General features: G+C 29.2%; 2 protein-coding genes across 4 annotated transcripts in view; one reads left to right on the top strand and one right to left on the bottom strand.

Moving 5' to 3' along the window:
- LOC107455096 (zinc finger protein 474) overlaps positions 1–2,932 on the bottom strand; it is a 28,438-nt gene extending 25,506 nt beyond the window's left edge. The window contains exon 1 of the mRNA XM_016072538.3: positions 2,757–2,932. The gene's annotated coding sequence lies outside the window, so the exon portion shown is untranslated. The remainder of the gene's footprint in view (positions 1–2,756) is intronic.
- A 1,937-nt stretch (positions 2,933–4,869) lies between these two features.
- The window catches only part of LOC107455093 (multiple epidermal growth factor-like domains protein 11), a 55,044-nt gene continuing 35,992 nt past the window's right edge, over positions 4,870–23,921 (top strand). For 2 of the 3 annotated variants that reach the window (XM_043051244.2, XM_043051243.2), the window contains exons 1-3: positions 4,870–5,001; positions 20,150–20,274; positions 22,469–22,564. In XM_043051244.2, the coding sequence (XP_042907178.1) occupies positions 4,981–5,001; positions 20,150–20,274; positions 22,469–22,564 (242 nt within the window). In that variant the 5' untranslated portion in view covers positions 4,870–4,980. Of the gene's footprint in view, positions 5,002–13,994; positions 14,149–20,149; positions 20,275–22,468; positions 22,565–23,921 lie in introns of those variants that run through there. The other variant, XM_043051245.2, reaches the window with a different exon arrangement.

Here is a 23,921-nt window from a genome sequence, read left to right as displayed (position 1 = left end):
AAGGTCTGAGAGAACTGGTTCCAAGGCCCCGAAATTTCTAGGAACTTTTTGAATTTTGTAAATAGTGTTTTTTTTCAAGACATTGTCGAATAGGATTCTAAGTTAACAATAATTGAAATTAATATACGTTTTATCTATTTTAATAAATATTAATATTACTGTTTTAATAAATATCTGTTTTATAAATGTTTTAATAGTTCTCATATGTTATAAATATTTCAAAAATATTTTGTACAAATCAGCTAACAAGATATGTATATAATTTAATATTATTGTAACATGTAATGACATGTAGACATGTAATGTAAAGACATGTAATGATGCTCTCCAACAATTTTGCTTCTATAAACTTTGTTTTCTTAAATCGTCATCTACTTTCCTTTGTTAATTTGGAGTTCAAAATTAGTCTTAAATAAAAATTTTTATCCCATATTTGAAAGTGTAATTTTCCCAGATCTGATTTGTTTTGTTACTTTAATCAATCTATTGTTATTGTAATGTTACGCTTGTATACTAGTTAATTTCTTTTTATCCAGTTATAGTTCAAAACTCCGTGAACGCCAGACCTTTACATCAAAATATAAGGGCTGAAAATATTTTTGCGCTAGTAAACTACGGCAGGTAAGAACAATTGGCTTACATGAAATGTGAGTCGCGTTGTCTTGGTAGATAACATAGGGTAAGTATTTTTAAAATGGGATCGTACTTACGTTACTTAAAAAAAAAAATATGTATTTTATGAATGTTACTTAGGCAACTATTAAGATGTTTCCCAAGTAGCCGGAGAGTTCTTATTCTGATGACCACCTGCCGGATAACCTAAAAGACTAATGAAATGTGACTGCACTAGTGCCATTTTATAAAATCTGAATTTCTGTTTATGTTACTTTGGTCAATTATTTGAAAAAGTCGAGCAGTTTTGAGGATCCTTACACATTGCCATTTACTATATTGTAGTTTTATCTTCGAAATTTTATAAAATCTGAATTTTAACGATGCTATTATGACAATTATTTGAAAATGTTTCCCAAGAAGCCGGACAGTTCGCAGGCTGATAACAATATGCCGATTACGCGCAAAAAGGTTAAGAAATTGTGACGGTGCACGTCATTTTATGAAATCTGAGTTTTATATACGTTTATTGGGCTATAAGAAGATGCTTCAAAAGTAGCTGGAAATAGATAGATAGATAGATAGTGGTTAACGAGTTCTCTCTTAATTTCTTTTCCAACTTGTTTGAAAGATTCAAACATAATTTGTTTTTAATTACATCGACATATTGATTTTCAAGCCTTTTTATTTGTTTATTTATTATTTTGGTCTGTAAACAGCATTTTTACCTTAAATTTTAATTTGAAATCCAGTTTATATTCAAGTCTTTTGTTGTATTTGGAGAAGTTATCCCATTTGATCTCTCTTGGGTTCTTTTCAAAGAATATATCGAAAAAAATACGGAGCTAACGAGCGTTATTGATGAACTGCGTTGTAAAATTAATGTAATATGAATGCATATTTTATTGTGCATGATGAATCTCAAGAATTTCTGAATGGTACTTTTTTCTTATCAAGGGTTTGAACCTGAATTTTGGAAGGATTTGAACCTGAAAATCAGGTTTCAAAAGTGGACAGAGACATAAATTTTACTGTTACATCGTCTAGTAATAAATTAAAATAACAAAACACAAATATGCCTGCATCAAGGCATTATAAAGAAAGAAATACTTCAAATACTTATTGACATAGCATGAAAAAAGGTAAACCAAGATTATTATCAATAGATTACAAGTCAAATTTTAGATCTGAATTACGTTATTACATTTGGCGGCGTAAATTGTCTACTCATCTATTGAGTGATGAAAGTTAAGAGATAAGCTTAGCCAACGAACACTTAAATAAAATGACACTTAAATAAATGAAATTTTTTTATTTTTTGCATCAAAAGACGGAGATTTGTTTGGAAAACACTGCACAAAGCTCAAGTTAGTTAATATCTTTTTGATTCTCTGGCATGAAAGAGGTGTCGCATGTCTGGGGTGCATGGAAGGAAGCGAGGTTGGTAATCTGGAATTCATTGATTCAAGAAGTGACAAAATTGAATAGTTCGAACGTACTCAATATAAAATTTGGGACTTGATATTTGTTTTTAACAGGATAATGTTTCTCAGCACACACGGTGTTCGTTGGAATGCTATGGCTGCTTTACAACCAACTACATGCCAAACCAACTTCATATTCCGTCCAGCTAGTTGCGACAATATTACTTTGCGGCAATTTTATGATATAAATCAATGCCAAATGGGCTGAGAGAGGATTTAAAAAGAAGGGGATACTCAAAAAGGTATTGACTTAAAGTTGCAAGTAGTTATTGCTTATGTTTCTGCCAGTGTAGGTAGAGTTATGACGAACATGATTTGCGACAATTTTAAGATAAGAATTTAGGCACTTTTCGGTTAGTCAAGCGTAAGCGAAAATTCGCCAAAATATTTAGATCCCCACCAATTTTTTTTAAATATTTGTTATTTCATTTATTCTTTAAACATATAAAAATGAAATAAAATTTTTAAAACTAGTTGAATTTCCTTGCATTTGGCTAACTAAAGAGTATAGAATTTTTTTAATTATTTTATACGTAATCACTAGGACCTTGTTCTCAAATTATATTAATTCAAATTAAATTATGATAAACATTTAAATGACCTTTTATTATTTCATTCCCATTCATTCCTGATTATTTAAATTATGAAAAAGGTACTTACCGAGTAAAATCTTAAAAATAATCGTGTATTCTACAATCTGAAAATGAAAAAAAAAATTTAAAATATGGAAAAAAATTGTTGATGTTGCAATAGTTTGCTCTCAGAAATCATAACGGTTAGACATAAATATTGGAAAGAAGCGCTATGACCAGATTTATCTATCACATCACGCTCACCGGAAATAGTAAGTGCGTGATTGAGATCCTTAGCAGTATCAGTCTGGAATAATCACGCGGAAAAAAAAACATTTTTAAAAAATAAATTTCAAACAACTTGCATTTTGTTGCTATGTCACGTTGTTAGCACAACAAAAACTCAATGACCTACAAATAGACCTTCAATAAAAGTAGAAATAAACAAATTTGAATGTATAAAGCCATTGTATGCTTTAATATTGTCTATGAAAAAGATTCGAATACCTTTTAAAATTTAATGTATTTATTTTTGTTGTTTTATTAGCGTAAGAATGTAGATTTTGAAAAAAAAAGTGATAATTTAGTAACGATATAATCATTTTAGATAATTTTTGGTCCCACAATTCTTTAGTTTATCTTTTTTTTAAATGCTAAATACGCCAAAACCATTCATCGCTCAAGATTGAGGCAGTTGTAAATGAAATGAGACTATTGATCTATTTTAATCTTTGTATATGTTACTGGCAAAGTATGAAACGCCGGCATTCTATAGAACTAGTGGGCAGTGCCCCCTCATTGCTGGCGCTCGCCAACCCCCCAAAATTGCAACGCAATCTTATATGGTTTGCTTCTCAAACCAAGATCATTTCGCTCACTACTAACTTAGGTACATTGCAAATGCACGAAATTCTAAGAATTTCAAACAATCATTCAAATCCATATAACTACTTTCTTTTTTAAAAAAAGTACATCTTTTTAGTAAATACTAAGTCATTAAAATAAATTTGAATAAAATAAATGACATGTAATTCGTTAAACCGATTAGAAATGTGCTATAGTATAAAATCTTAAGGCGTAACAGCACAACTGAGACTCATTTTTCAATGAATAGCTAATAACAATAATAAAAAAAATAAATTCGTGATATAAATCAAAAATCATCAAGTAAATTCGTTTTATATAAATTCGTGAAAAAAAGCGCTTTCAACAAAATACTAAAATAGAGATCTATCGACAAAGACTACTCACTTCTGCCTAGCTTAATAGTATGAGATTGCCACAGCTGATAGGGTGAATATTTCAGTTTCCGTTTTTAAAATCGCTATATGTTGAGCCACCTGAGCTAGATTTGGCATGTGACATTTTCAGCGGCAATCATTGGTTGATTTTCTAGCGTTGCCATTCGGGGAGTTGTAATAAGGCTTTTTCTTGTCGCCGTGTAAGAGAAATATATATATATATATATATAGATGCCTAGTCATTGTATATAATGTCGGATGTTTTTAGTCCAGGTATGAAATATGAGAAGTATTACATACTTTCCCTCGACATTGTATATAACACCTAGGCATTCTACAGAATGACAAATGCTATTTATTCAAAGTATGAAAAAAAACGTTCTGGTGAGGTTTTTATGTAAATAGTGTGCATTTCTCAAAAACAAAAATCTTATTCTGAAAAAATAATGAGAGTTCCATTAAAAAAATTTATTCAAAATCCGTAAGGAAAAATTAAAGTTGTATAAAACATAATTTATGCCTTTCTTATTAAGGGAAACAAAATTTCGTATAAAAGAATAAGAAATTAACCTACTTGTTGCCACATGGCCACATTTTGAATTACATTTCCTTACATTACGAAACGAATCGGAGATGCATTTTATACTTTGCCGATTTCTCATTTGGCATTTTATAGAATGCCTAGGAAATGTGTGAAATATAAATCGTTTCATACATTGCCTGCTAGTTTTAGGCATTATATACAATGCCTAGGAATTCTGTAGAATGCCAGATTTCAAACTTTGCCGGTAACATATATAATCTTAAAATGTATATTCGCATTTCCTTTCAAAAAGTTTTTTATCAACTAAAATACTTATCAACCAGTTTCCCAAAGAAAATACTTCTATTATCTTTTAACCAAAGGAATTTAAATGGGATAGCTTTGATAAAAAAAATACTACCATGTCCCTTCTGTGTGCGTCTCTGTAAACAATTATGAGAACAATCAAATTTAACTTACTGCCCTTTATTCAGCATCGCGAAACTTGAAAAATTTAATTTAGAAGTTAGAATTATTCAACTATACGAATGGCTCTGAATCTGGTAGAGGTAAGTAGTCATCAAATAGTCTGGTAAATAGTTATGATTGTTCAGAAAAATGCAAAGAAAAAAGAAATATTCCGATCACTTGATTAACTAATGTTAGCTATTTACGAAACGGCTTATACTTTGCAATTATGCATCAAATAGGGACTCCATAAAGAAAAGTTTTCAGATAAATTTTTCTTTCGTCAATTATTATAAGAGATCTCTGGCAATTATTCTTGTTTATAAATTGGGAAATATTATTTTTATAGAATTTATTTGTTTTAAAAATGCTCATTTTTATGGTTTAAAAAATTAAGATTTCAACTATATACAATTAAAGTAATTTCTTCTCCTCTTGAATGAACAATTTTTTTAGCAAATTTTTATAAGATCAGCTCAACATTTGCATAATATAATAGTTATTTTATAATTAAAATACGAAACTGTGATAAAATTCTCATGTGAGAACTCACATGTTATTAATTTACGAAAAGGTGATTTTTTTCAAGTGATATCATTTTCACCAATTGTTTATCCACGAGAAAAACGTGTCTGGTGGAGTACTTTTAAAAACATTATTTTGATGTTATATAATGAATTTAAACATTTAGGTGAGATAGAATTCAATCATTTATACTTAACTCCATTATTATATGTGCATTAGTTCATTTAATGCAAAATAAAAGCCTATTGTTATTATATATGCATAGGAATTATACTTTAAACATTTCATTATCTAGTACTGAGTCAAATGATTGTTGTGATAAAGAAATATACTTAAACATATATATATGAGAAAGTGACTTTAAATATTTATGTGTTAATCAGTGTCTTTGTTATTTGTTGCATAACGAAATATGAAGCAATAAATTTTGAAGTCGAAATACTGCTATTAGTTCTTAACTTTTTTAATTTGAAGTATCGTAAAATTTATATGAATAAAATAAATTTATTCACAAAATGTTTTACTATCGGAACATTATTGCTTAAAAACTGTTCTACGTTATTGAAAGAACATTATCGAAATTTCAATCGGGATGTATTTAAACATTAAGCGTTCAATTTTTCCTTTTTCTTAAATAATTGTATGTATAAGCTTTATTTCTACTATAGTATGCTAAAGTACAAGTTTGAAATGAAAAATTTTTCAGGTATTAAGTTATCATTGAAAAAAAGGTTTAAAATTGTTGACAAAAAATATTGGAGAAAAAAAATCAAAATTGTGTATTTTGCCAAAAAATTAAAATTGAAAAGCAAAAGACAAGAAGAAATTCATCTATTTCTTTTCTACCCTACACAGATTCACCACAATATAGTGATACTGAAATAAAATCGATATATTTTCTTTTCTTCTTTCCAAATTACCTTTTCTCTTCAATAACACTCAAAAAACTGCAGCTAAAATAAAATAATATGCTTTTTTTTTCTTTTCAGAAACTAAAGAACTTTTCAGAAACTTTTCAGAATTAAAAAAAAAAAATTTAGAATGCAAAATAGGAAAAACAACAATTAAATATTATGAAATTGCGTCATTTCAAGAAATAAATTCCATTTTTGATGAGATGTTATCCGAAGAAATTATACGATATCTATGCCTGCTTATACGATATCATAATAAAATTTTGTATTTAATTAAAAGGGAGCTCAAAATCAAATAAATTTTTTTTTTTTTTTTTACCCTATGCAAATTTACAGCATTATAGTGATGGTGTAATATAATCGATGCGTTTTTTTATTTTTTTCCCAAATAACTTTTTCTATCTAGATTAACACTTAAAAAATTGTAGCTAAGATAAAATGACATGTTTTTTTTTCTTATTTTAGAACAACGATTCTCATTTCCTAAACAAATTTTGGTATAATTTTAAAAAAATGCTTTTTAGAATGTAAAATATGAAAAACAACAATTAAGTATTATAAAAATGTATCATTTTAAAAAGATAATTAGAATTTTTGATGAGATGTTATTCAAAATATCAATATGATATCTGTGCCTGTTTGTGATTATTTCCTGTGTTATTGAAAATTAGTGGCAGTAATATAATTTCAGAACCTTTAAATTTACATTTTCTACATTCTGCAGATAAAATACTCATTACATATAATGTAAATATCAATATTTATGATTCTGTAATGTAATATATGTTTACGACATATGTCAACAAATACTCATTAAAATAGTTCGCAACAGCTTGATACAATTCAAAAATAATTGCATTTGCAAAATACATCGCTACTAGTCATTAATTTTATGAAAAAACGTATTTTGACTATTGAATATTTGATAAATATATAAATTACTGCATTGTTTTTCTTATTTTTAAATAACATGACATCTCAATTTTTATTTTTATACACTAACAGAGAATGCAAAGCAAGATTATATAGCCAAAAGCTGAAAAATTTATAATTTTTCTTAAATTTAATGGCAGTTAAATTTATGTTTTGCAAAATAATTAAGCGGATTCATGTTCATTAAAATTATTCAACATGAAATGAATGAATGAAATTGTTCAACATAATCGTAATAGTTAAAAATGCTTCCGAAAAATCAAATTCATAAAAGGAAAAGTGAAATATATATCTTAAAAATATGTGCTACTATATGCGGAATCTTAAAAACAAAATCAAAATCATTATCAGTTCTTTCTTTGATATTGACAATTTTATTTCTTTTTGGAAACATAGATTTGTGCTTATTATTAACATTTCAAGCAATCACTGGTTTCTCTGATATTAGAGCAATTTGTGCTTTCACTATTTCGTATGTACTTCAAATACTTACTTGGTATACATTGCGTGCAAACAGTCGTGGTATATTTAAAGTGTTCAAATTCATAAAGAAAATAAGTTCAGGAAAATATATCGACGATGTGGACCAGAAAGAAAAGAATAAAATAAAACTCATGTTCTATTTTGCCTTTACAACACCAATTCTGTATTTTATCCTGTTTTGTGTCCTATGCAATAATGAATCAAGACTTACATACGCTACATTTTTAATGTATAACATTAAAATAGACAATATTTATTTGGGAAATGCTTGCTTTTTTATTAAATACTTTGTATTGCAGTGTTCTACTTTAATATTTAACAACTGTATGCTAGTACTTTATGTATCATGTTGTCGTTACACATCATTGTATTTTACACAATTTTTAAATGACATGGAGAAGGCATTTAATTCATCGAATATTATTGACCTCGAAGACATAATTGCTAAAAGGTATCTAGTTTTGCTCGACGGTTTGGAAATAATTCAGGAAACATTCTCTTTAAGCTCTTTTTGCCATTGCTTGTCACTAATATTTTATACCTTTGCAATAATAGCTTATTTTTTAGCTGGAGCTGAACCATTGATTTTGCACGTTGGTGACCATATGCACGTGTTTGCGGAACACGCATTCTATTTGGTGTTCTACTTAGTTTGTCTGGTTTCAATGTTTTATTTTACTGGAGAAATACCTCTGCAAATGAGGAAAATAAAACTATCCTTTTCCAGAGAACATGCAAGACTAAAATTAAGATCTGCTCATAAGTTTGAACAATTTAAAATCTCCACCTTAAAGGAGCTAATGGAGATGCCAGAAGTTGTATTATCTGGTTCAAATGTACTCTTTTTCACAAAAGCAAATTTGTTTTTTGTGCTGGGAGCGCTAGTTACATTTGGATTAATAACAATAACGATCGATCGGGATTGAACTGCCTTAAAATATTTTCATAGACAGTGTTTAAAAGAAAAAAAACTGTGAAAGCGCTTCGAAAAGTGGAGAACATAACACATTTTTTTTTATCCAGAGAACACGGAAGATTGAAATTAAGATCAACTCATAAATTGGAACAATTGAAGGGTTCCGTCTTAGGATAACAATATTTCACCTCAGAAAACCTTCATGCAAATTTTCTAACTACATTAGCTATTGAAAATTTAAAGTTAAACTATTGAGTTCAGATAATCCAAGAGTTAATTGTAAAAGTTCAAATGCCGAATTTTTTTAAAAATTTTTTAAACTGAAAATAAATTATGATAGGATTAGCTGCTGTTATAGACAGGGGGAAAAGTTCTGTCATAATTTTCTTACAATTAAGAAAAATAGAAAATTTTCGATTTTTCTAAATTGTAAGCAAAATAGAAAATTTTGCAAAATGGAAAATTTATGCAAACGAAATTCTGTAGTTTATTTTTGGTTCGACGGAACTCATTTTTTCTTCTCTTTAAATTTTAAATTGCTAATGTAGTTAAGAGAGAATTTTATATGAAGGTTTTATATGCGACATCTCAAAGGAGCTTATGATAGAGATACTAAAAGTTGCATTATAAGAATCTTAATGTACTCATTTCTCAAAAGGAAATCTGTTTTCCGTACCTGAAAGTTCTTGTTTTTTCGAATGACAACATTAACAACCGATTAGTAGTAAACAGCCTAAAAATATTTTCTCACAGATTCAGAAATTAAAAGCTTTTTTTTATATTTATTTTCAAACAAAATCAAGTATCTTCAGTTAATTGATTTAAAAATTAGTATCTTCATTTTTTTATTCCAAAATTCAGTAGAATTACGGATTTACATTCTTTAACTCTGAGGTAGGAATAACATAATTCTTATTATAAATAAATGATGGGGAAAAAATAACCAAATATTTACTAAGCAATTACATATATCATCATAAAATGTTTTTATTTTTGGACTGTAATGAAAATTTGCCTATTTCTTGTTTTGGTACATGTAGAATAAAAATTCTGGTAAAATTACCGTCCTGTATGATAATAATACTTCTGGTAAAAGAAAAACGAAAAATAATTTATTATTCTGGTTAATAAAATCAAAATATGTTGAATTTAAACTGCTCTTTTCATAAATTTTCCGTTCATATTGTATCGGTTTACCGGAAGTTTTAGTTTTCACAATTATAGTTCTTATTACCATGAATTTAGTAAAAAATACAAAACTGAAAAGTAAACTTAACCGAATAAATGGTTTTTATGTTATGTTCTGAGGTGTCAAGATAAAATTACCAAGTTGTATCGCATATTTATAAAAACATATTTTATTCTTAATGTTATCAAAATCATTGTCAGAGCCTTTGGAATATCACTTTGTTTAAAACGTTGCGTAGTTGCCTTACACGTATGCACGTATCAACTTCAACTTTTGAATCGGTCAAGTTTCAAGCCTCTTAAACTCCACTTTACCCAAACTATCGAACAACAGCTGATAACCTTTACTTAGCTAACTATCACAGTTTACCAAGTTTCTCACTTCGTGGCTGAGGCTTATAATAATGAGACAGCAATTGATACCAATGCTTAAAAGAATTATTCTATCCTGATGCGTCAAACTTCAATAAAACTGACTTTTTAACAGCAGAAAACCTCAGTCTATACGTGAGTCAATCAGTAAGAAACAATGAGGTTTAATATCGTTGCGATGAAATTTATTTTCCTTATTACAAAAAAAGGAAAAACGCGATGAAAAACATCTAAGTGGTGAGTCTTCTGGTTAGTCAAGTAATAATTAATGATAATAGGCTTAATAGCCTGACCTGTCTTAGTACTTTCTAAGTTAAACTATGTACAACTGAGCCAATTTCAATACGTGGTCCAATTATTCACTTAATCATAAGTACACAATATTTTTGAGAATGGTACTATTTAAGAATCATGTAGTACGAATTTGAAAACCTCTGTTTCCTCATAAATCTTGCTACTTACGAACCTTGCGAAAACAATTTATTTCCTGTCCTTACTGCGCAAATAATTTATACTAAAAAATTAATATAAGTAGCTGAATGAATGTATTTTATCATTAAAATATTTAAAATGTAATGACTAGTCACCTGTGACTGATAAAAATTTCTAAGCTTCTGCATGATTTTCTTCAAATTTAAATGCAGATTGCGAAGGAATTTTTAGAGCTATAAACTTCTCTAATATAACCCCTTTTATGATCCTAGTTTATGTATCTCAAAGTTAGCCACAAAAAACGGTCAGATGAGACAAAAACTTGGGTTTAATGAAAATCCATTCAAAATGTTATAAAAGGTGACATTCATTGAAAATTTGATTAAGATTCAATTTATTCATTTGATGCAGTTTTGAGTTTAAACTGTGCTTTTATATGAAAGATGAAATTGTTATTAATTAATTCTTTCAATGTCATTGATATAATAAAAAATAATTGCTGGCCGGACTAATGAGAAAAAATAACTATCTGAACTTTTATATACAATGTATATTTCACGTTAAATCTGGTGAAAGTCACCCCAAGTCGTTGAATGACTCGTTGAATAGCCGACCCAATTTTTAGGGCTTACGTCTACTAATGTTCAACTCCGTAGCCTTATAATGTTGTGCCCAATCCAGAAGACAAAGGAACTCCTGGATCAAGTAATTGAAGACATGTGCCTTCGTGAAAGACTTTTTGATGGTACTAAAAAGCATTTGCGTTGCATGGAGAGGAAAACAACGAAAATCTCTCACGGTTAGCCTGGTGGCAAGGGGACTCTAGAACCCATGATCCGTCTACCACAGGGGATATATTACGTCATCCCTGGATGCGGAATTCTTATCAACCAGCCATCGCTGGGGTTCGAACCCAGTTGACCTCATTGGAAGGCAAACGCTCCATGACGATTTCTAAAAACGACGGTTATAGATTTTTCAAATATTTTAAATATAACATCAGTGATATTTGTTGGCTGATAGCTTTAATAAAAATGATTGTTTATAGCGCATTCTCTTCTGCTTAATTATATTTTATTTGTTATGCCAGTATATCTGAGCAATGTGATCGTCGTAACATAAGCAAACAACATCACGAACTTTTTATTTCTAACGTAATCTGAAACAACGCGCTTATTTTGTTTATAGTCATGCTTTTAAAAAAGTTTTTTTATGTAACTAAAAAATTTAAAATCAACTGTAATTGAAATAAAAAAAAAAGGTTTTGTTCTTAAAAACAAAATTAATATGGAAATGTTAATTTGTTATAATAATAATTAATAAATGTTTTATGCTAATTCTTTGAAGAATAAGCATAAAAACAAAAATATTATTGAATGATATTAATTCTGGTAAATTTCTAACTGAAGATGAATACTAAGATGTGTACTAAAATGCTAAATTAATGGAATAATGTTACTCAGTTCACTTAAGAGAGAGTGAGAAATTTGGAAACTACGGTAAAAAACTCTTTTAGAAATAAATACTGAATGAAATAAAAAAAAATTTACTTATGAACTAATAAGAAAAAATGGAAATAAGTACTTATTCGTTACAGGGTATCGTAAAAAGTCGCCATATTATTATTATTGACACCAATGAATAATAATTTTAGCAATGAACACTACTGGCATCATGGTACTTGGTGCAGTTTTAGTAGATACCAAATATAACCTTATATAGGTACAAAATATCTTAGATGCCAATTACAGCTACTTCAATACTGTGCATTTTTTTGAGAGATTTATTATATAGAAAGATGAGTACACAGGTAGAAAGTAGCTCGACTGTGGTTAATTTTAAATATCATGAGTTGTCTTGAGCAACAAAATTATGCCAAATGATATTGAATATAGTTAGTCTTTATTTTGACAGAATGAATTACTAAAAAGGCATTTTACTTGAACTAATAATGTAAAGCAACCAAGAAGGATAACAAATAATAATGAATAAATAAAAAAAGCATTGGAATGATTGTAACTTCATTATTTGTGTTGGTATTTGTCTGAAAATTTTGAGCTTGATTTTGTAGAGTTGTTCAGTACAAATATATTGATGCTTTCTTTTCTCCCCGTACAAAGAACGGACATTCAGCTAGTAATATATAAAATAGAAGTAGATTATATATTTAAGAAGTAAATATAAAATCATTTCTTAATTGAACTTTTTTAGTACTTGCTTAAACCATTTATTATGATTTTTATGCAATAAATTATATGTCGTTCAGAATTTGTTTTCATTTAACCTCGAAATCGTGCACGTTCGACTTCGTAAACAGTCCATATCAGAGTAATTAATTCATAAAAATTTATGCATAAATAAAAAAAGTTACTAACTTCGGATTTACCATGTTCGTATGGACCTTCGAATGGCCTTGAAATTACCTTTTAATCTAATGTTTGGATAAATAGTTATTGAGCTGATTTACTTTTTATGTCCGAAATCTGTGTCAGATAGAAATGAAGCATTTTCACAATATATTTCGTAAAATTTTAAATCACTAAAACTAGTAAACATCATAAAATTGGTAAATATGTAAAATGTTAAGTCAACAAATTTTAAAAATGATCAAACTTTTTGAATTCAATCGAATTTCAAATACAAAATACACCAACGGAGGTGTAACAAACAGGAGTTTTTCAATATATCACTCTATGGTTTCTAAAATTAAGTATAATTATATATTTTTACAATTTCAGCAAGATTTACAACCTATTGAAATCATTATTAAACTTTGTTTTAACTCTCAAGGCATTGAAGTGTGACTAGCCGATAGTTATTCTTTCAGATTTGAGAAGACTATAAGAAAAAAAAATATTAACTTTGAAGTGAATTTAATTTTCCGTTCAAGTGAGAAAGCAAAAACAATATGCTCTTAAATTTACTTGAATAGCAGTCAGGAGACGAGAAAATTTAACGGAAAGTATTCTTTCTAGTAAAGAGAAATTACTCAATTACAAATTCGTAGTATTTCATTTATAAAATATATTACGTTAAAGACGAAAAGGTCTACTTGCTGTGCATTGTGGTTTATTATTAATTTTACAACTCATACAATATTTAAAACTGTTTCTCAAAATTATTGAAAGATTGTAAGAAAATAAAAGAAAAATTGTTTTTGCTATAAAGTTGATATTTAAAATTTTTTACCCTTCTAATCTGATATGAAGTTTTAATACTTAATGAATTGCCTTCATAATTTAATATTTTTCATCATCAATATCCTATGGATAAGAAAATTTCCGGTCATAGTTTTGCTCAACGGATATGAAATTGCTTTTAGTTGTTCAAAAACTTATTCAGTTTTTCTGCCGCCTTCCGCCAATCTCATGACTCCCTATAAAAAAAAGAACCAATGTCAACAGTGTCTTTTACACTTTGGTTTGTTCAATTAAAAGTGAGATACCTTGAACTTTTATAGCCTAAAGTTATTTCTATTCATGATGGTAAGTGAAATGCATTTCTTCAATAATTAAATGTGAAAACTTATATTCAACGTAGTAACACTTTTTCTAACGGCAATATTTTTACATTAACCTGTTTCAATGTATCTTTTTCAAATAGATATTCTGCTTAAGGGATTTCCACTGCACCGCAATACACAGAAACATCTTTTTGTTTTCTGTCTGGAAATCGTAGTTTTTATTACCCAAAACGCTATCTTGATTGATTTAAAAAACGCAACTAATTATTATGTTGCCTTAATCCCTTAATAGGGTTCGCTTTAATGGTTATATAGGGTTGATGAAATGTTTTTTTACCACGTTTATATCAACTTGCCATCATGTACGTCTGTTCGGGTGGAATTTTGTAATCGATTTTAAACTAACTTCCCGACTGGCTACAGATTTCAAATTTGGCACATAATTCAGAATTAGATGACAATGCACAAAAATAAAGATAAAAAAGACATACAAAGTAAAATAAAATTAAAATTAAGGAAAAATTAATGTTTTCGCGATTGTCTTTTGTTGTCGATTCGATTATTTCAAATTAGTGTCACATGTCAGCTGAAAAGTTTTGTGTACAATGAGTGAAAAAATTGAGATTTTGGAAGTGAGTACAAAAAAAAATCAAAATAATATTTTTAAAAACCACGTTTTTGTAGTGGAGAATAATAATTAAAAAATAAAAAATTGAAAAACGAAAAACGTGGGGTGCATGAAATACATAACAGTACATATACACATACATAGACACATTTTCTTACTCATACACATGCACAACCACATATGCATCCACATTCAGATACAATTACAGATATACATACACATATTCTCATGAGCACACATACTATTACTGTTATGTATTTCATGCTCCCCAAGTTCTTCGTTTTTCAAATTTTTGCTTTTTAATTATTATTCTTCAATGCAAAAACGTGGTTTTTAAAAATATTATTTTTATTTTTATTTTTTCTTCATGTCAGCTCATGAAAACATATCAATCTTTATATTCTTTAATCCATATACTGAATAATTTAATTTAATTTGAACAAAAATTAATAATAATTTTTGTGGAAAATATAATAATTGTTCTTTTTTAAAGACGAAAACGCTTTTTTATCCAAAAATGTTTTATCTCATCTTGTCACATCTTTATAATTGGGCAAATCACTTTCTTAATAAGCTATCTCTACGAAAATTTTAGTCCCTTCTCGAAACCCGTTGAAACCCTTACTAGATTCTTAGTATCACAAAGTGATTCTTTCGATTGATGGCAAATACTATTTGGCAATAAAATGTCGATATAATCATTAAACAATTGAGGCTTTTATTGTTATCCAGCTCAGATCAAAGCTTTAGATGAGATTTGAGCACTCTTAAGCGAGAAGAGGTAACAATTTTGATTGATGTCGAATTCTATTTGTTGATCAATTCTGCTTAAAGATGTTTTTTGAAGACTTTATATTTATCTTGTCACATCTTTGTAGTTGGGCAAATCACTTTCTTAATAAGCTATCTCTACGAAAATTTTAGTCCCTTCTCGAAACCCGTTGAAACCTTTACTAGATTCTTAATATCACAAAGTGATTCTTTCGATTGATGGCAAGTATTATTTGGAGATAAAATGTCGATATAATCATTAAACATTTGAGGCTTTTATTGTTATCCAGCTCAGATCAAAGCTTTAGATGAGATTTGAGCACTCTTAAGCGAGAAGAGGTAACAATTTTGATTGATGTAGAATTCTATTTGTTGATCAATTCCGCTTAAAGATGTTTTTTGAAGACTCTGTTGTCACATGAAATCAAATCATACTTTTTCAGCGAACAATATGCTATTTTCATAACTGCTATGAGTTTGCAACAGTTACTCATGACTGTGTTAGGTCAAGACACGCGCTCTCTATACTTATTCTGAAAATGATGCAAAACTTCAATATGGAAAAAAGCTACAGTTTTGTAAAAATAGAAAGTGTTTGTGGTCTAGTTTTTTAAAAATCGAAAATTTATTCCAATACTGCATTATTTAGATTCAGAAAAAGTTGTAAAAACTGAGAATAATGCAATAATTGTTGTCACATGACTCCTTGTCATATGAAATTATACTTTTTTAGCGAACAATATGCTATTTTCATAACTGGTATGAGTTTGCAACAGTTACTCATGACTGTCAGGTCAAGCTAGCGCTCTCTATGCTTATTCTGAAAATAGCGGAAGACTTCAATATGGAAAAAAGCTACAGTTTTGTAAAAATAGAAAGTGTTTGTGGTCTAGTTTTTTAAAAATCAAAAATTTATTCCAATACTGCATTATTTAGATTCAGAAAAAGTTGTAAAAACTGAGAATAAGGCAATAATTGTTGTCACAATACTCTTTGTCATATGAAATTATACTTTTTTAGCGAACAATATGCTATTTTCATAACTGATATGAGTTTGCAACAGTTACTTATGACTGTTAGGTCAAGCCAGCGTTCTCTATGCTTATTCTGAAAATGGTGCAAAACTTCAATTTGGAAAAAAGCTACAGTTTTGTAAAAATAAAAAGCGTTTGTGGTCTAATTTTTCAAAAATCAAAAATTTATTCCAATGCTGCATTATTTAGATTCATAAAAACTTGTGAAAACTGAGAATAAGGCAATAACTATGATAATTTTCATCTAGGTGGAAAAATATCGCAAAATTGGCAATTTTTCAAAAAAGTTTAGTAACTTTTAAAATATTTGAGATATTTGTCCATTTTAAAGCACAGGTAATTCTACAAGGTCAGATAGTTTACTTAGTTCAGAATTATAGCGTTACTTCAAGTTGCGAGACGTTTTAAGTGCGGCTTCCTTGACGAAAGATCTTTGAAAAAGCATGTAAAAGTGAAAACTTACATCGTAATAAATCCCGGAGCCTCAAACGAGATTAAGTAGGGGAGAGTGGGGTCAATTGTAAAATTTTTTACTTAACTATTTTTAACTAACAAAAAATCCAATATATTATTAGTATTAATTGACAGACGAGTAAAGTAGACTATCCTCTACTAGAAAAAAAAATAAATACCTTATTTTAAATGTTATTATATTAGTTATTAACAATTTTTGACAGTCGTGCACTTGTTACAATTGTCCCCACTTACGGGGTCAATTGTAACAGTTCATAAATTCAACTAAAACATAGTTAATTATACATATTATCATAGTTGTGATATATTTTTTTATTGATCAAAATAGTAGTGATATTTTAGGAGTAAAAATAATAATGAGCAGAGACCTAAAGGGTTAAACTTTTAACTTTAAGGGGTTAAAAATTTTAATTTATGCTGTGAAAGGTGACAAATAAAATAATGCACATGCAACATAATATAAATGATATAGGAAACTATTGGTGGTTCTTAAAGAGTTAAGTAATGGTTTGTAAACATAAGATTATTTATTTTCAGCTGTTACAATCGTCCCTTTACTTATTGTTACAATTGTCCCCAAGACGCCATTTCAGCTTCATTTGTTAAAAACAATGCTAGTTAATTAGCAAAACTAATTTTTTTTTTATTGAAATGTTAATTAAGGTGTCCACTTACATATTCGGTTACTAATTTTTATTTGTTTAAACAAAATTACTTTGTTACAATATAATATTCTAATACCAAAAAAAGTACTTGCGTGGCGTGAAAATATCTTTTGTGATGTAACTCTTTCAAAAGTACATAAAAGTGGTTGCCATCAGGGGTGTACATGTAGATTTATTAAATACACCTTGTGTGCCACCAAGGAACCAAATCTAGAACCCGACACTCGAAATTTTTGCTCTGTTACAATCGTACCCTGTTACAATTGACACCACTCTCCCCTACTCTAGCAAATCAAGAAATGGTCGAAGTATTGATTGCAATATTTTCACCTCACAAACATGGAAGCGATCTAATAAAAACATAGTTATAAAATTTGAAAGAAAAAATATGTAAAAATGTGCATTGTAATTTTTGCCTTGCTGTTTGTTTAAAATAACGTTAAATAAGGATTTTTAATAAATTTATGTTTTTTTGTAAGGTAATTCAAATTTTTGAGTTCTGGTTTAATTATAATTTGAATGTGAAATCTTAGTAAAGTATGTTTTTCTAATAATGAGGCGTGCCTAAATTTTAATATTGGATGAGATGTCTCAAATTAAAGGTTATTTTCACGTTGTTTTTCTTAAGGCATGTAACAGATCAAAATTTTTTTCTTGATTGAGCCTAATTGAGTCATCCCTAATTTTCAAAAGTTAATTTGATTATTTTAATTGCAAAAATTAATAAGAAATATTTTATTGGTTTGTTAAGGATTTTTTTTCTCAATTTAGGATTTAAGCCGAGCACGATGCTAAATCAAACCGAAGTTCTACCATTATATATTTTTTTTTCTTAAAGTCACATGAATATTGCTAATTCGTATTGCTGATTAAAATGATTCCTAGTTCTTTTTTTAGAAAGAAAGGAGAAAGTTAAATAAAATGATAATAACTATCTACATGTAACATAATAATTTCAGAAAAAAATACATTTTACATGGATATTGGCACATTCATCATGTTGAATACAGATGAAAGTGAAGCATAAATGAAAGTGAAAGTATAGAACTTGAAATATTATAGTTTCAGTTCTTACAAGAGCCTTCTTCCGTGATAAACAGGAAATGACTGTAGAAAAGTAAAGAAATAAACAAGTGTAAAGCGGTTTAACCAATCAAAACAGAGAAAAAATTCTAGTAACTTAGACAATGAATAATTTAGTTAATCATCTTTCTATGTATCCCACCCTTTTCCAAAGTTTGGAAATCTAATCTAATTCAATATTCTACTCCCTGGGGTTTCCGCCTTACCCCCTCACACCCGTTTCATATTAACCTTCTTTTTATTACTTTGTTCAAACTTGTTCCTCTGTAAGCCTCTTCGCATGTGTTTAACTCTTTACTTTTCTAATACCATTTGTCATTTAAATACCTAGGAAGGTTTTTGTTTAGAGAACTGAAACTATAGTATGTCCAATTCTGTATTTTCATTTGTGCTTCATTCACCAATTTTTTTTCTTTTTTGCTTTAGCACTATTTTTATTGGTCTATTTGAGCTTTATTATTTATGAATTATTTAAGAAATTTTTACTACAGTCAAACAAAAAAAATCGATGCACCATGAAGGAGTTGTCCGATTGAAGCGAAAATTGGTGGATAGGAAGACAATGTACAGAATAGTAAATGATTAAATTTTCAGAACAATTGAATGATTTACTGCAGAGTAACAGTAACAAGTTCAATAAGGTGTTGACCCGCCTCTAGCCTGGATACAAGCTGCCACACGGCGTGGCATAGACCGATAAAGCTCCCGGATGGTCTCTTGCGGTATTTCCTGCCATATTCGATCCAATTGTCGAATGAAGTCATCAACATTCCGTGCCAGATGCAATCGCCTTCCCATGATATCCTAGACATGCTCGATGGGAGAGAGATCTGGTGATCTGGCAGGCCAAGGAAGACTTTGACAAGCTTGCAGACAGTTCATAGGAGCACGTGCCGTATGTGGTCTGGCATTGTCCTGCCGAAAAACCAGCCCAGGGCGCTGCAAAAGGAACGGTAGCAAAACAGGTCTTAGGATGTCGTCGACGTACAGCTGTGCAGTAAGTGTACCTCTAATGACGATCAACGGGGTCCGGCTGTCAATGGAAACGGCACCCCAGACCATAATGCCTTGTTGAGGGCCGGTGTGGCCTGCAATAGTGAAGGCGGGACTCTCCCTCTGTCTTGTGCGTCTCCAAACACGTCTTCGATGATCGTCAGGACACAGTTGGAAGCGGGATTCGTCGCTAAAGACTATACGTCCCAAGTCGGCATCATTCCAGCCTGATCTGTTCAAGACATTCACGCATACGAAATTTCAAAGCAATCGGATGATTGCTTCTTGGTGCGTCGATTTTTTTGTTATAGAGTGTACTTTAAACTGTAAGCATAGAATAAAAATTTAAAAAAATTTTCCTGTTTTTTTTCTTAGCTTTTGAAAAAAATGAAAAAGAATTTAAATTTTGATTGGACAATTTTAATTTTCTTGGTTTCCCTTTTCTGTGAACCATTTGATGCTGAACCGACTGGGCACTACGTATGCGATGTCTCAGAAACGTAAGTTATAACACTTTATAAAATAAATACTTGATTATTTATTGCTTATGATATTTTTGGTAAAGAAAACAAACATATTTCTGGTAATAAAACAAAAATATATGATATTTTAACAATTCATTCGATAATTTTTCCGTTCACGTCGCAACGGTTCACCAGAAATTCAGGTTATCAAAATTATAGCTCCTATTACCACATATTTAGTGAAAATGCAAAACTGAAATTCTTTCTTAACCGTATAAAAGGCTTTTATACCAGGTTCTAAAGTATGACAAGAAAATTACAAAATTTTTAAACAATTACCAGATTTTAATGCGCATTATGAAACAATATTTTATTGTTATATTTACCAAAGTGATTCAATGAAAATTACTGCGCATTTTGGTGCTCCCTGAAACACTGTAAATTTTACCATATTCTGGTAATTTTGATCCCAATTTATAATCAGTACATGTAAATAAAAAAAACATTTTAATTCGAAATTGTTTTGATTCGTAAGCTATTCCCTTTTTTGGTTAATTGAAATATATTAGAACACAAGAGGTACCAGTTTATTCAAGTGCTTGGGTGTATTTAATAGAAAATAAATTTTTATGTACTCGCAGATGTGAATATTTTATTTCGGCAGAACTCTCATCGACTTGTCATCGCCTGGGTTCGAACCTGGGTATCTTTGTTGAGGGGCATGTGCTCTGTTCCCTGATCCACTACGGCTTAGGTATCTTATTATTAAAAAAAATGTGATAGTAAGAATTTAGCTTCAATATTGTATCACTCTAACGGTAAAGTTGAATCGAAGCTTCATTTATAAGATGTGCTGATCCATAAGATAATTGCCAAACAATAAGATAATTGCCAAACAATAAATAATTGCCAAACAATAAGAACAAGTATAGAAAACAATCGTAAAATGATTGGAGAAAAAGTAAAACTAGCATGGAAACTAGAGTATAAACAGACTGTTTTAATCTGTTTGTAATTAAGGTGAAAACGGAAATGAAAATGTTTTCTTCAACAAAACGGTTTTAAACCGTTAATTATGCGGAGAAAATCCGAAAAAACGACGGGTATTCTTCACAGTGTACTGTCGCTTATACACTACTTAATTTGGTTAGGGTTTAATAAAATAAATAAAGCACACTTTTTCGCAACTTTGTGCATTTTGGAGCAATTCGCAGATTTTTTTATTCTTTTCTTCTATAGGTATGCAAGGATGTAACTTATTTTCACTTTTGCAACCTGATATATCAAATATGAATTATTGGGGTTTGCTCTTATTCCCGCACATACTCGCACAACTTTGTTTTAAAAATCTGTATCTAATTAGAGTGTGTAAGCTCCTTTGGTTTGAAACATCAATTTTGGGTACTTACTGTAATCAAATATATTCTTTTCCAAATTGTTTACAAATTAGCTTGATTTGATGCTTAAGGAAGCTTTTAAAATGCAAGTAAGCTGGTGTCATGATCACTAACATTAATTCGACTGTTTATTATTTGAAAGGTATATGTCCTTTCTAAATCTTCCTAAACTAATTCACACGTGAGACGTTTAATGACTAACACAACTTATGCAATCCAAGGTAGTAAAACTATTATTACCAGTTTGAAAAAACATTTATCATATTTTAAAATATGTCCGATTGGCAAAAAACAAAAGCAAAAACAAAAGATATCCTGATTTTTACATGCATATTTTCGTTTGCCAATGCCCATTCGGACATTGACATTCGTCATTCGGGTATAAGAAGGGCAGATTTGCTGATTACTCTTTCAGGGGCATCATATTAGGTGGGCCAATGTTGCTCCCTCAGTAAGAAGGACAGATAGCACAGAGAGAAGGAAAGAAAATCGAACACAGCATCTTCCTGACATGAGGTCAGCTCCCTGACCACCAAAGAGCCTAGTCGGCCCAGGTTCCTATATTATTCTTCAGAATGGCATAATAATATAAATATATTTAACATTTAGTATATTACATTATATCGATATTTAACATTATTAATAATATAAGTTTGTTAACATTTAGTTGAATAAAAATGCTAAAATATATTTTGGAAAGAAAAAGTGTTTACAAGATCTGCTTTAAATTTGCAGAATAATCTGCATTAATGTTTGAATTCATTTCAAAAGTTTCGGAAAGTTATTGAAAACGAAGTTAAAACATTCTTTTAAAACTCTTGAAATATTTTTAGTTACTTGACGACGTATGCAGCTTCTAGAAAAACCTCATATATGACGTCATATACTACTTGGTGTTTTAGCATACCTCCTCGTTGTACGAGGTATAGGTAAGTGGAGTTGTCTTTTGATGTCAATAACTTATTTTTCTACGTAAATGTTCATTCATGTAGTTTATATTTGCATACATCTGGAATCTTAGTATGTTTATTCATGATTGCATTCCAGTAAATACGAACATCTTTCAAAGAAAATAAAAACTAATAGTTAATTCACTTTTTATTATAAATTTATCGGATATTTAATATTGAAATACTAGAATAGCCAGTATGAAATATATGTTCCCAAATAATTCCGTTATTATTAATTTTACTCGTTTCTTTTCGTATTACAAGATTTATTTTTCATTTTACCAACCATTTAATCACCATCCGCTTTTATTCAGATTTTCGAGTTTTGTCAAGTAGTTTAAATACAGATCTAATTTCCACACACGTCACTCAACAAATGCAGATGTTAAAAAAATGCAATTTGGTGTCGTTTTATTCAGCCAATTTTCAAGATGAAAGAAAAAAAAGCTGCTGAAAACTCTTTTGGAAAATTTTTTTTATCCTTAAAATGATGGCATATTCTTTTGATTTGAATTCCTAAGAACCAAAAAAATAATCCTAGAGAACCATGCTTAATACACAAAATTGAAGTTATTATTGAAATTTGAAGTAATATTTGTTAAAAAATGTTTTTTTTTAAATATTGCATAATATATTATAGATATACACTTATAAGCCAAAATATTAGGCATAGTGTAAAAAATATGAATAAATAAATTTATAAAAAATAGACCACTGTGAATAACTTATGATCTAATTATTGGATCAGAGTTTCATTTTCTATGACTCAATCTTAATGGTTCAAGGGGATGACCTCAAATATGCTAATTAATTAGTGAAGACGTTATTCTGAATTATAAAATCAGTCACAAAAACCCTCTTTCTCTAAAAAAACGTACCCCCTTTTCGATAGATTTGGATTTATGAACCCCAAAACATCGGGAGTAGTCGGGAAATATAAGAAATATGGTCACAATAGTTTGGTAGGAGAGCTGCCCAAAGTTTGGACCCCTGAATGTAATTTTTTTTGGGTATTTCGCCTTATGTCTTGAACTTTTATTTACTTTTATTAAAAACTTAATTTAATAATTTGTTTAGTTGGAAAAATTTTGAATAAAAATTTCTGGTTGACAATCTAATTATATATAAAATATACGTATACAATTTTTTACACCACTTTAAAGAATGTAATTTTACATGGCAAAATACAATATATAAGCGAAATTGGTCGCATTGTTCCTCAGAAATCAATTTTAAAAAGTCATATTTTTACAAATGTGTAGTTCAATACAATGTCTGTCCAAGTGCAAGCAGAGAGTTCAGTGGACTCTCTTGGATATGGAACCTACTTGTGTGC

Source organism: Parasteatoda tepidariorum, chromosome 7 (genome assembly GCF_043381705.1).
Source record: "Parasteatoda tepidariorum isolate YZ-2023 chromosome 7, CAS_Ptep_4.0, whole genome shotgun sequence".
Taxonomy (NCBI): domain Eukaryota; kingdom Metazoa; phylum Arthropoda; class Arachnida; order Araneae; family Theridiidae; genus Parasteatoda; species Parasteatoda tepidariorum.
Note: the sequence above shows the minus strand (reverse complement) of the source record. Positions and strands in the feature narration are given on the sequence as shown.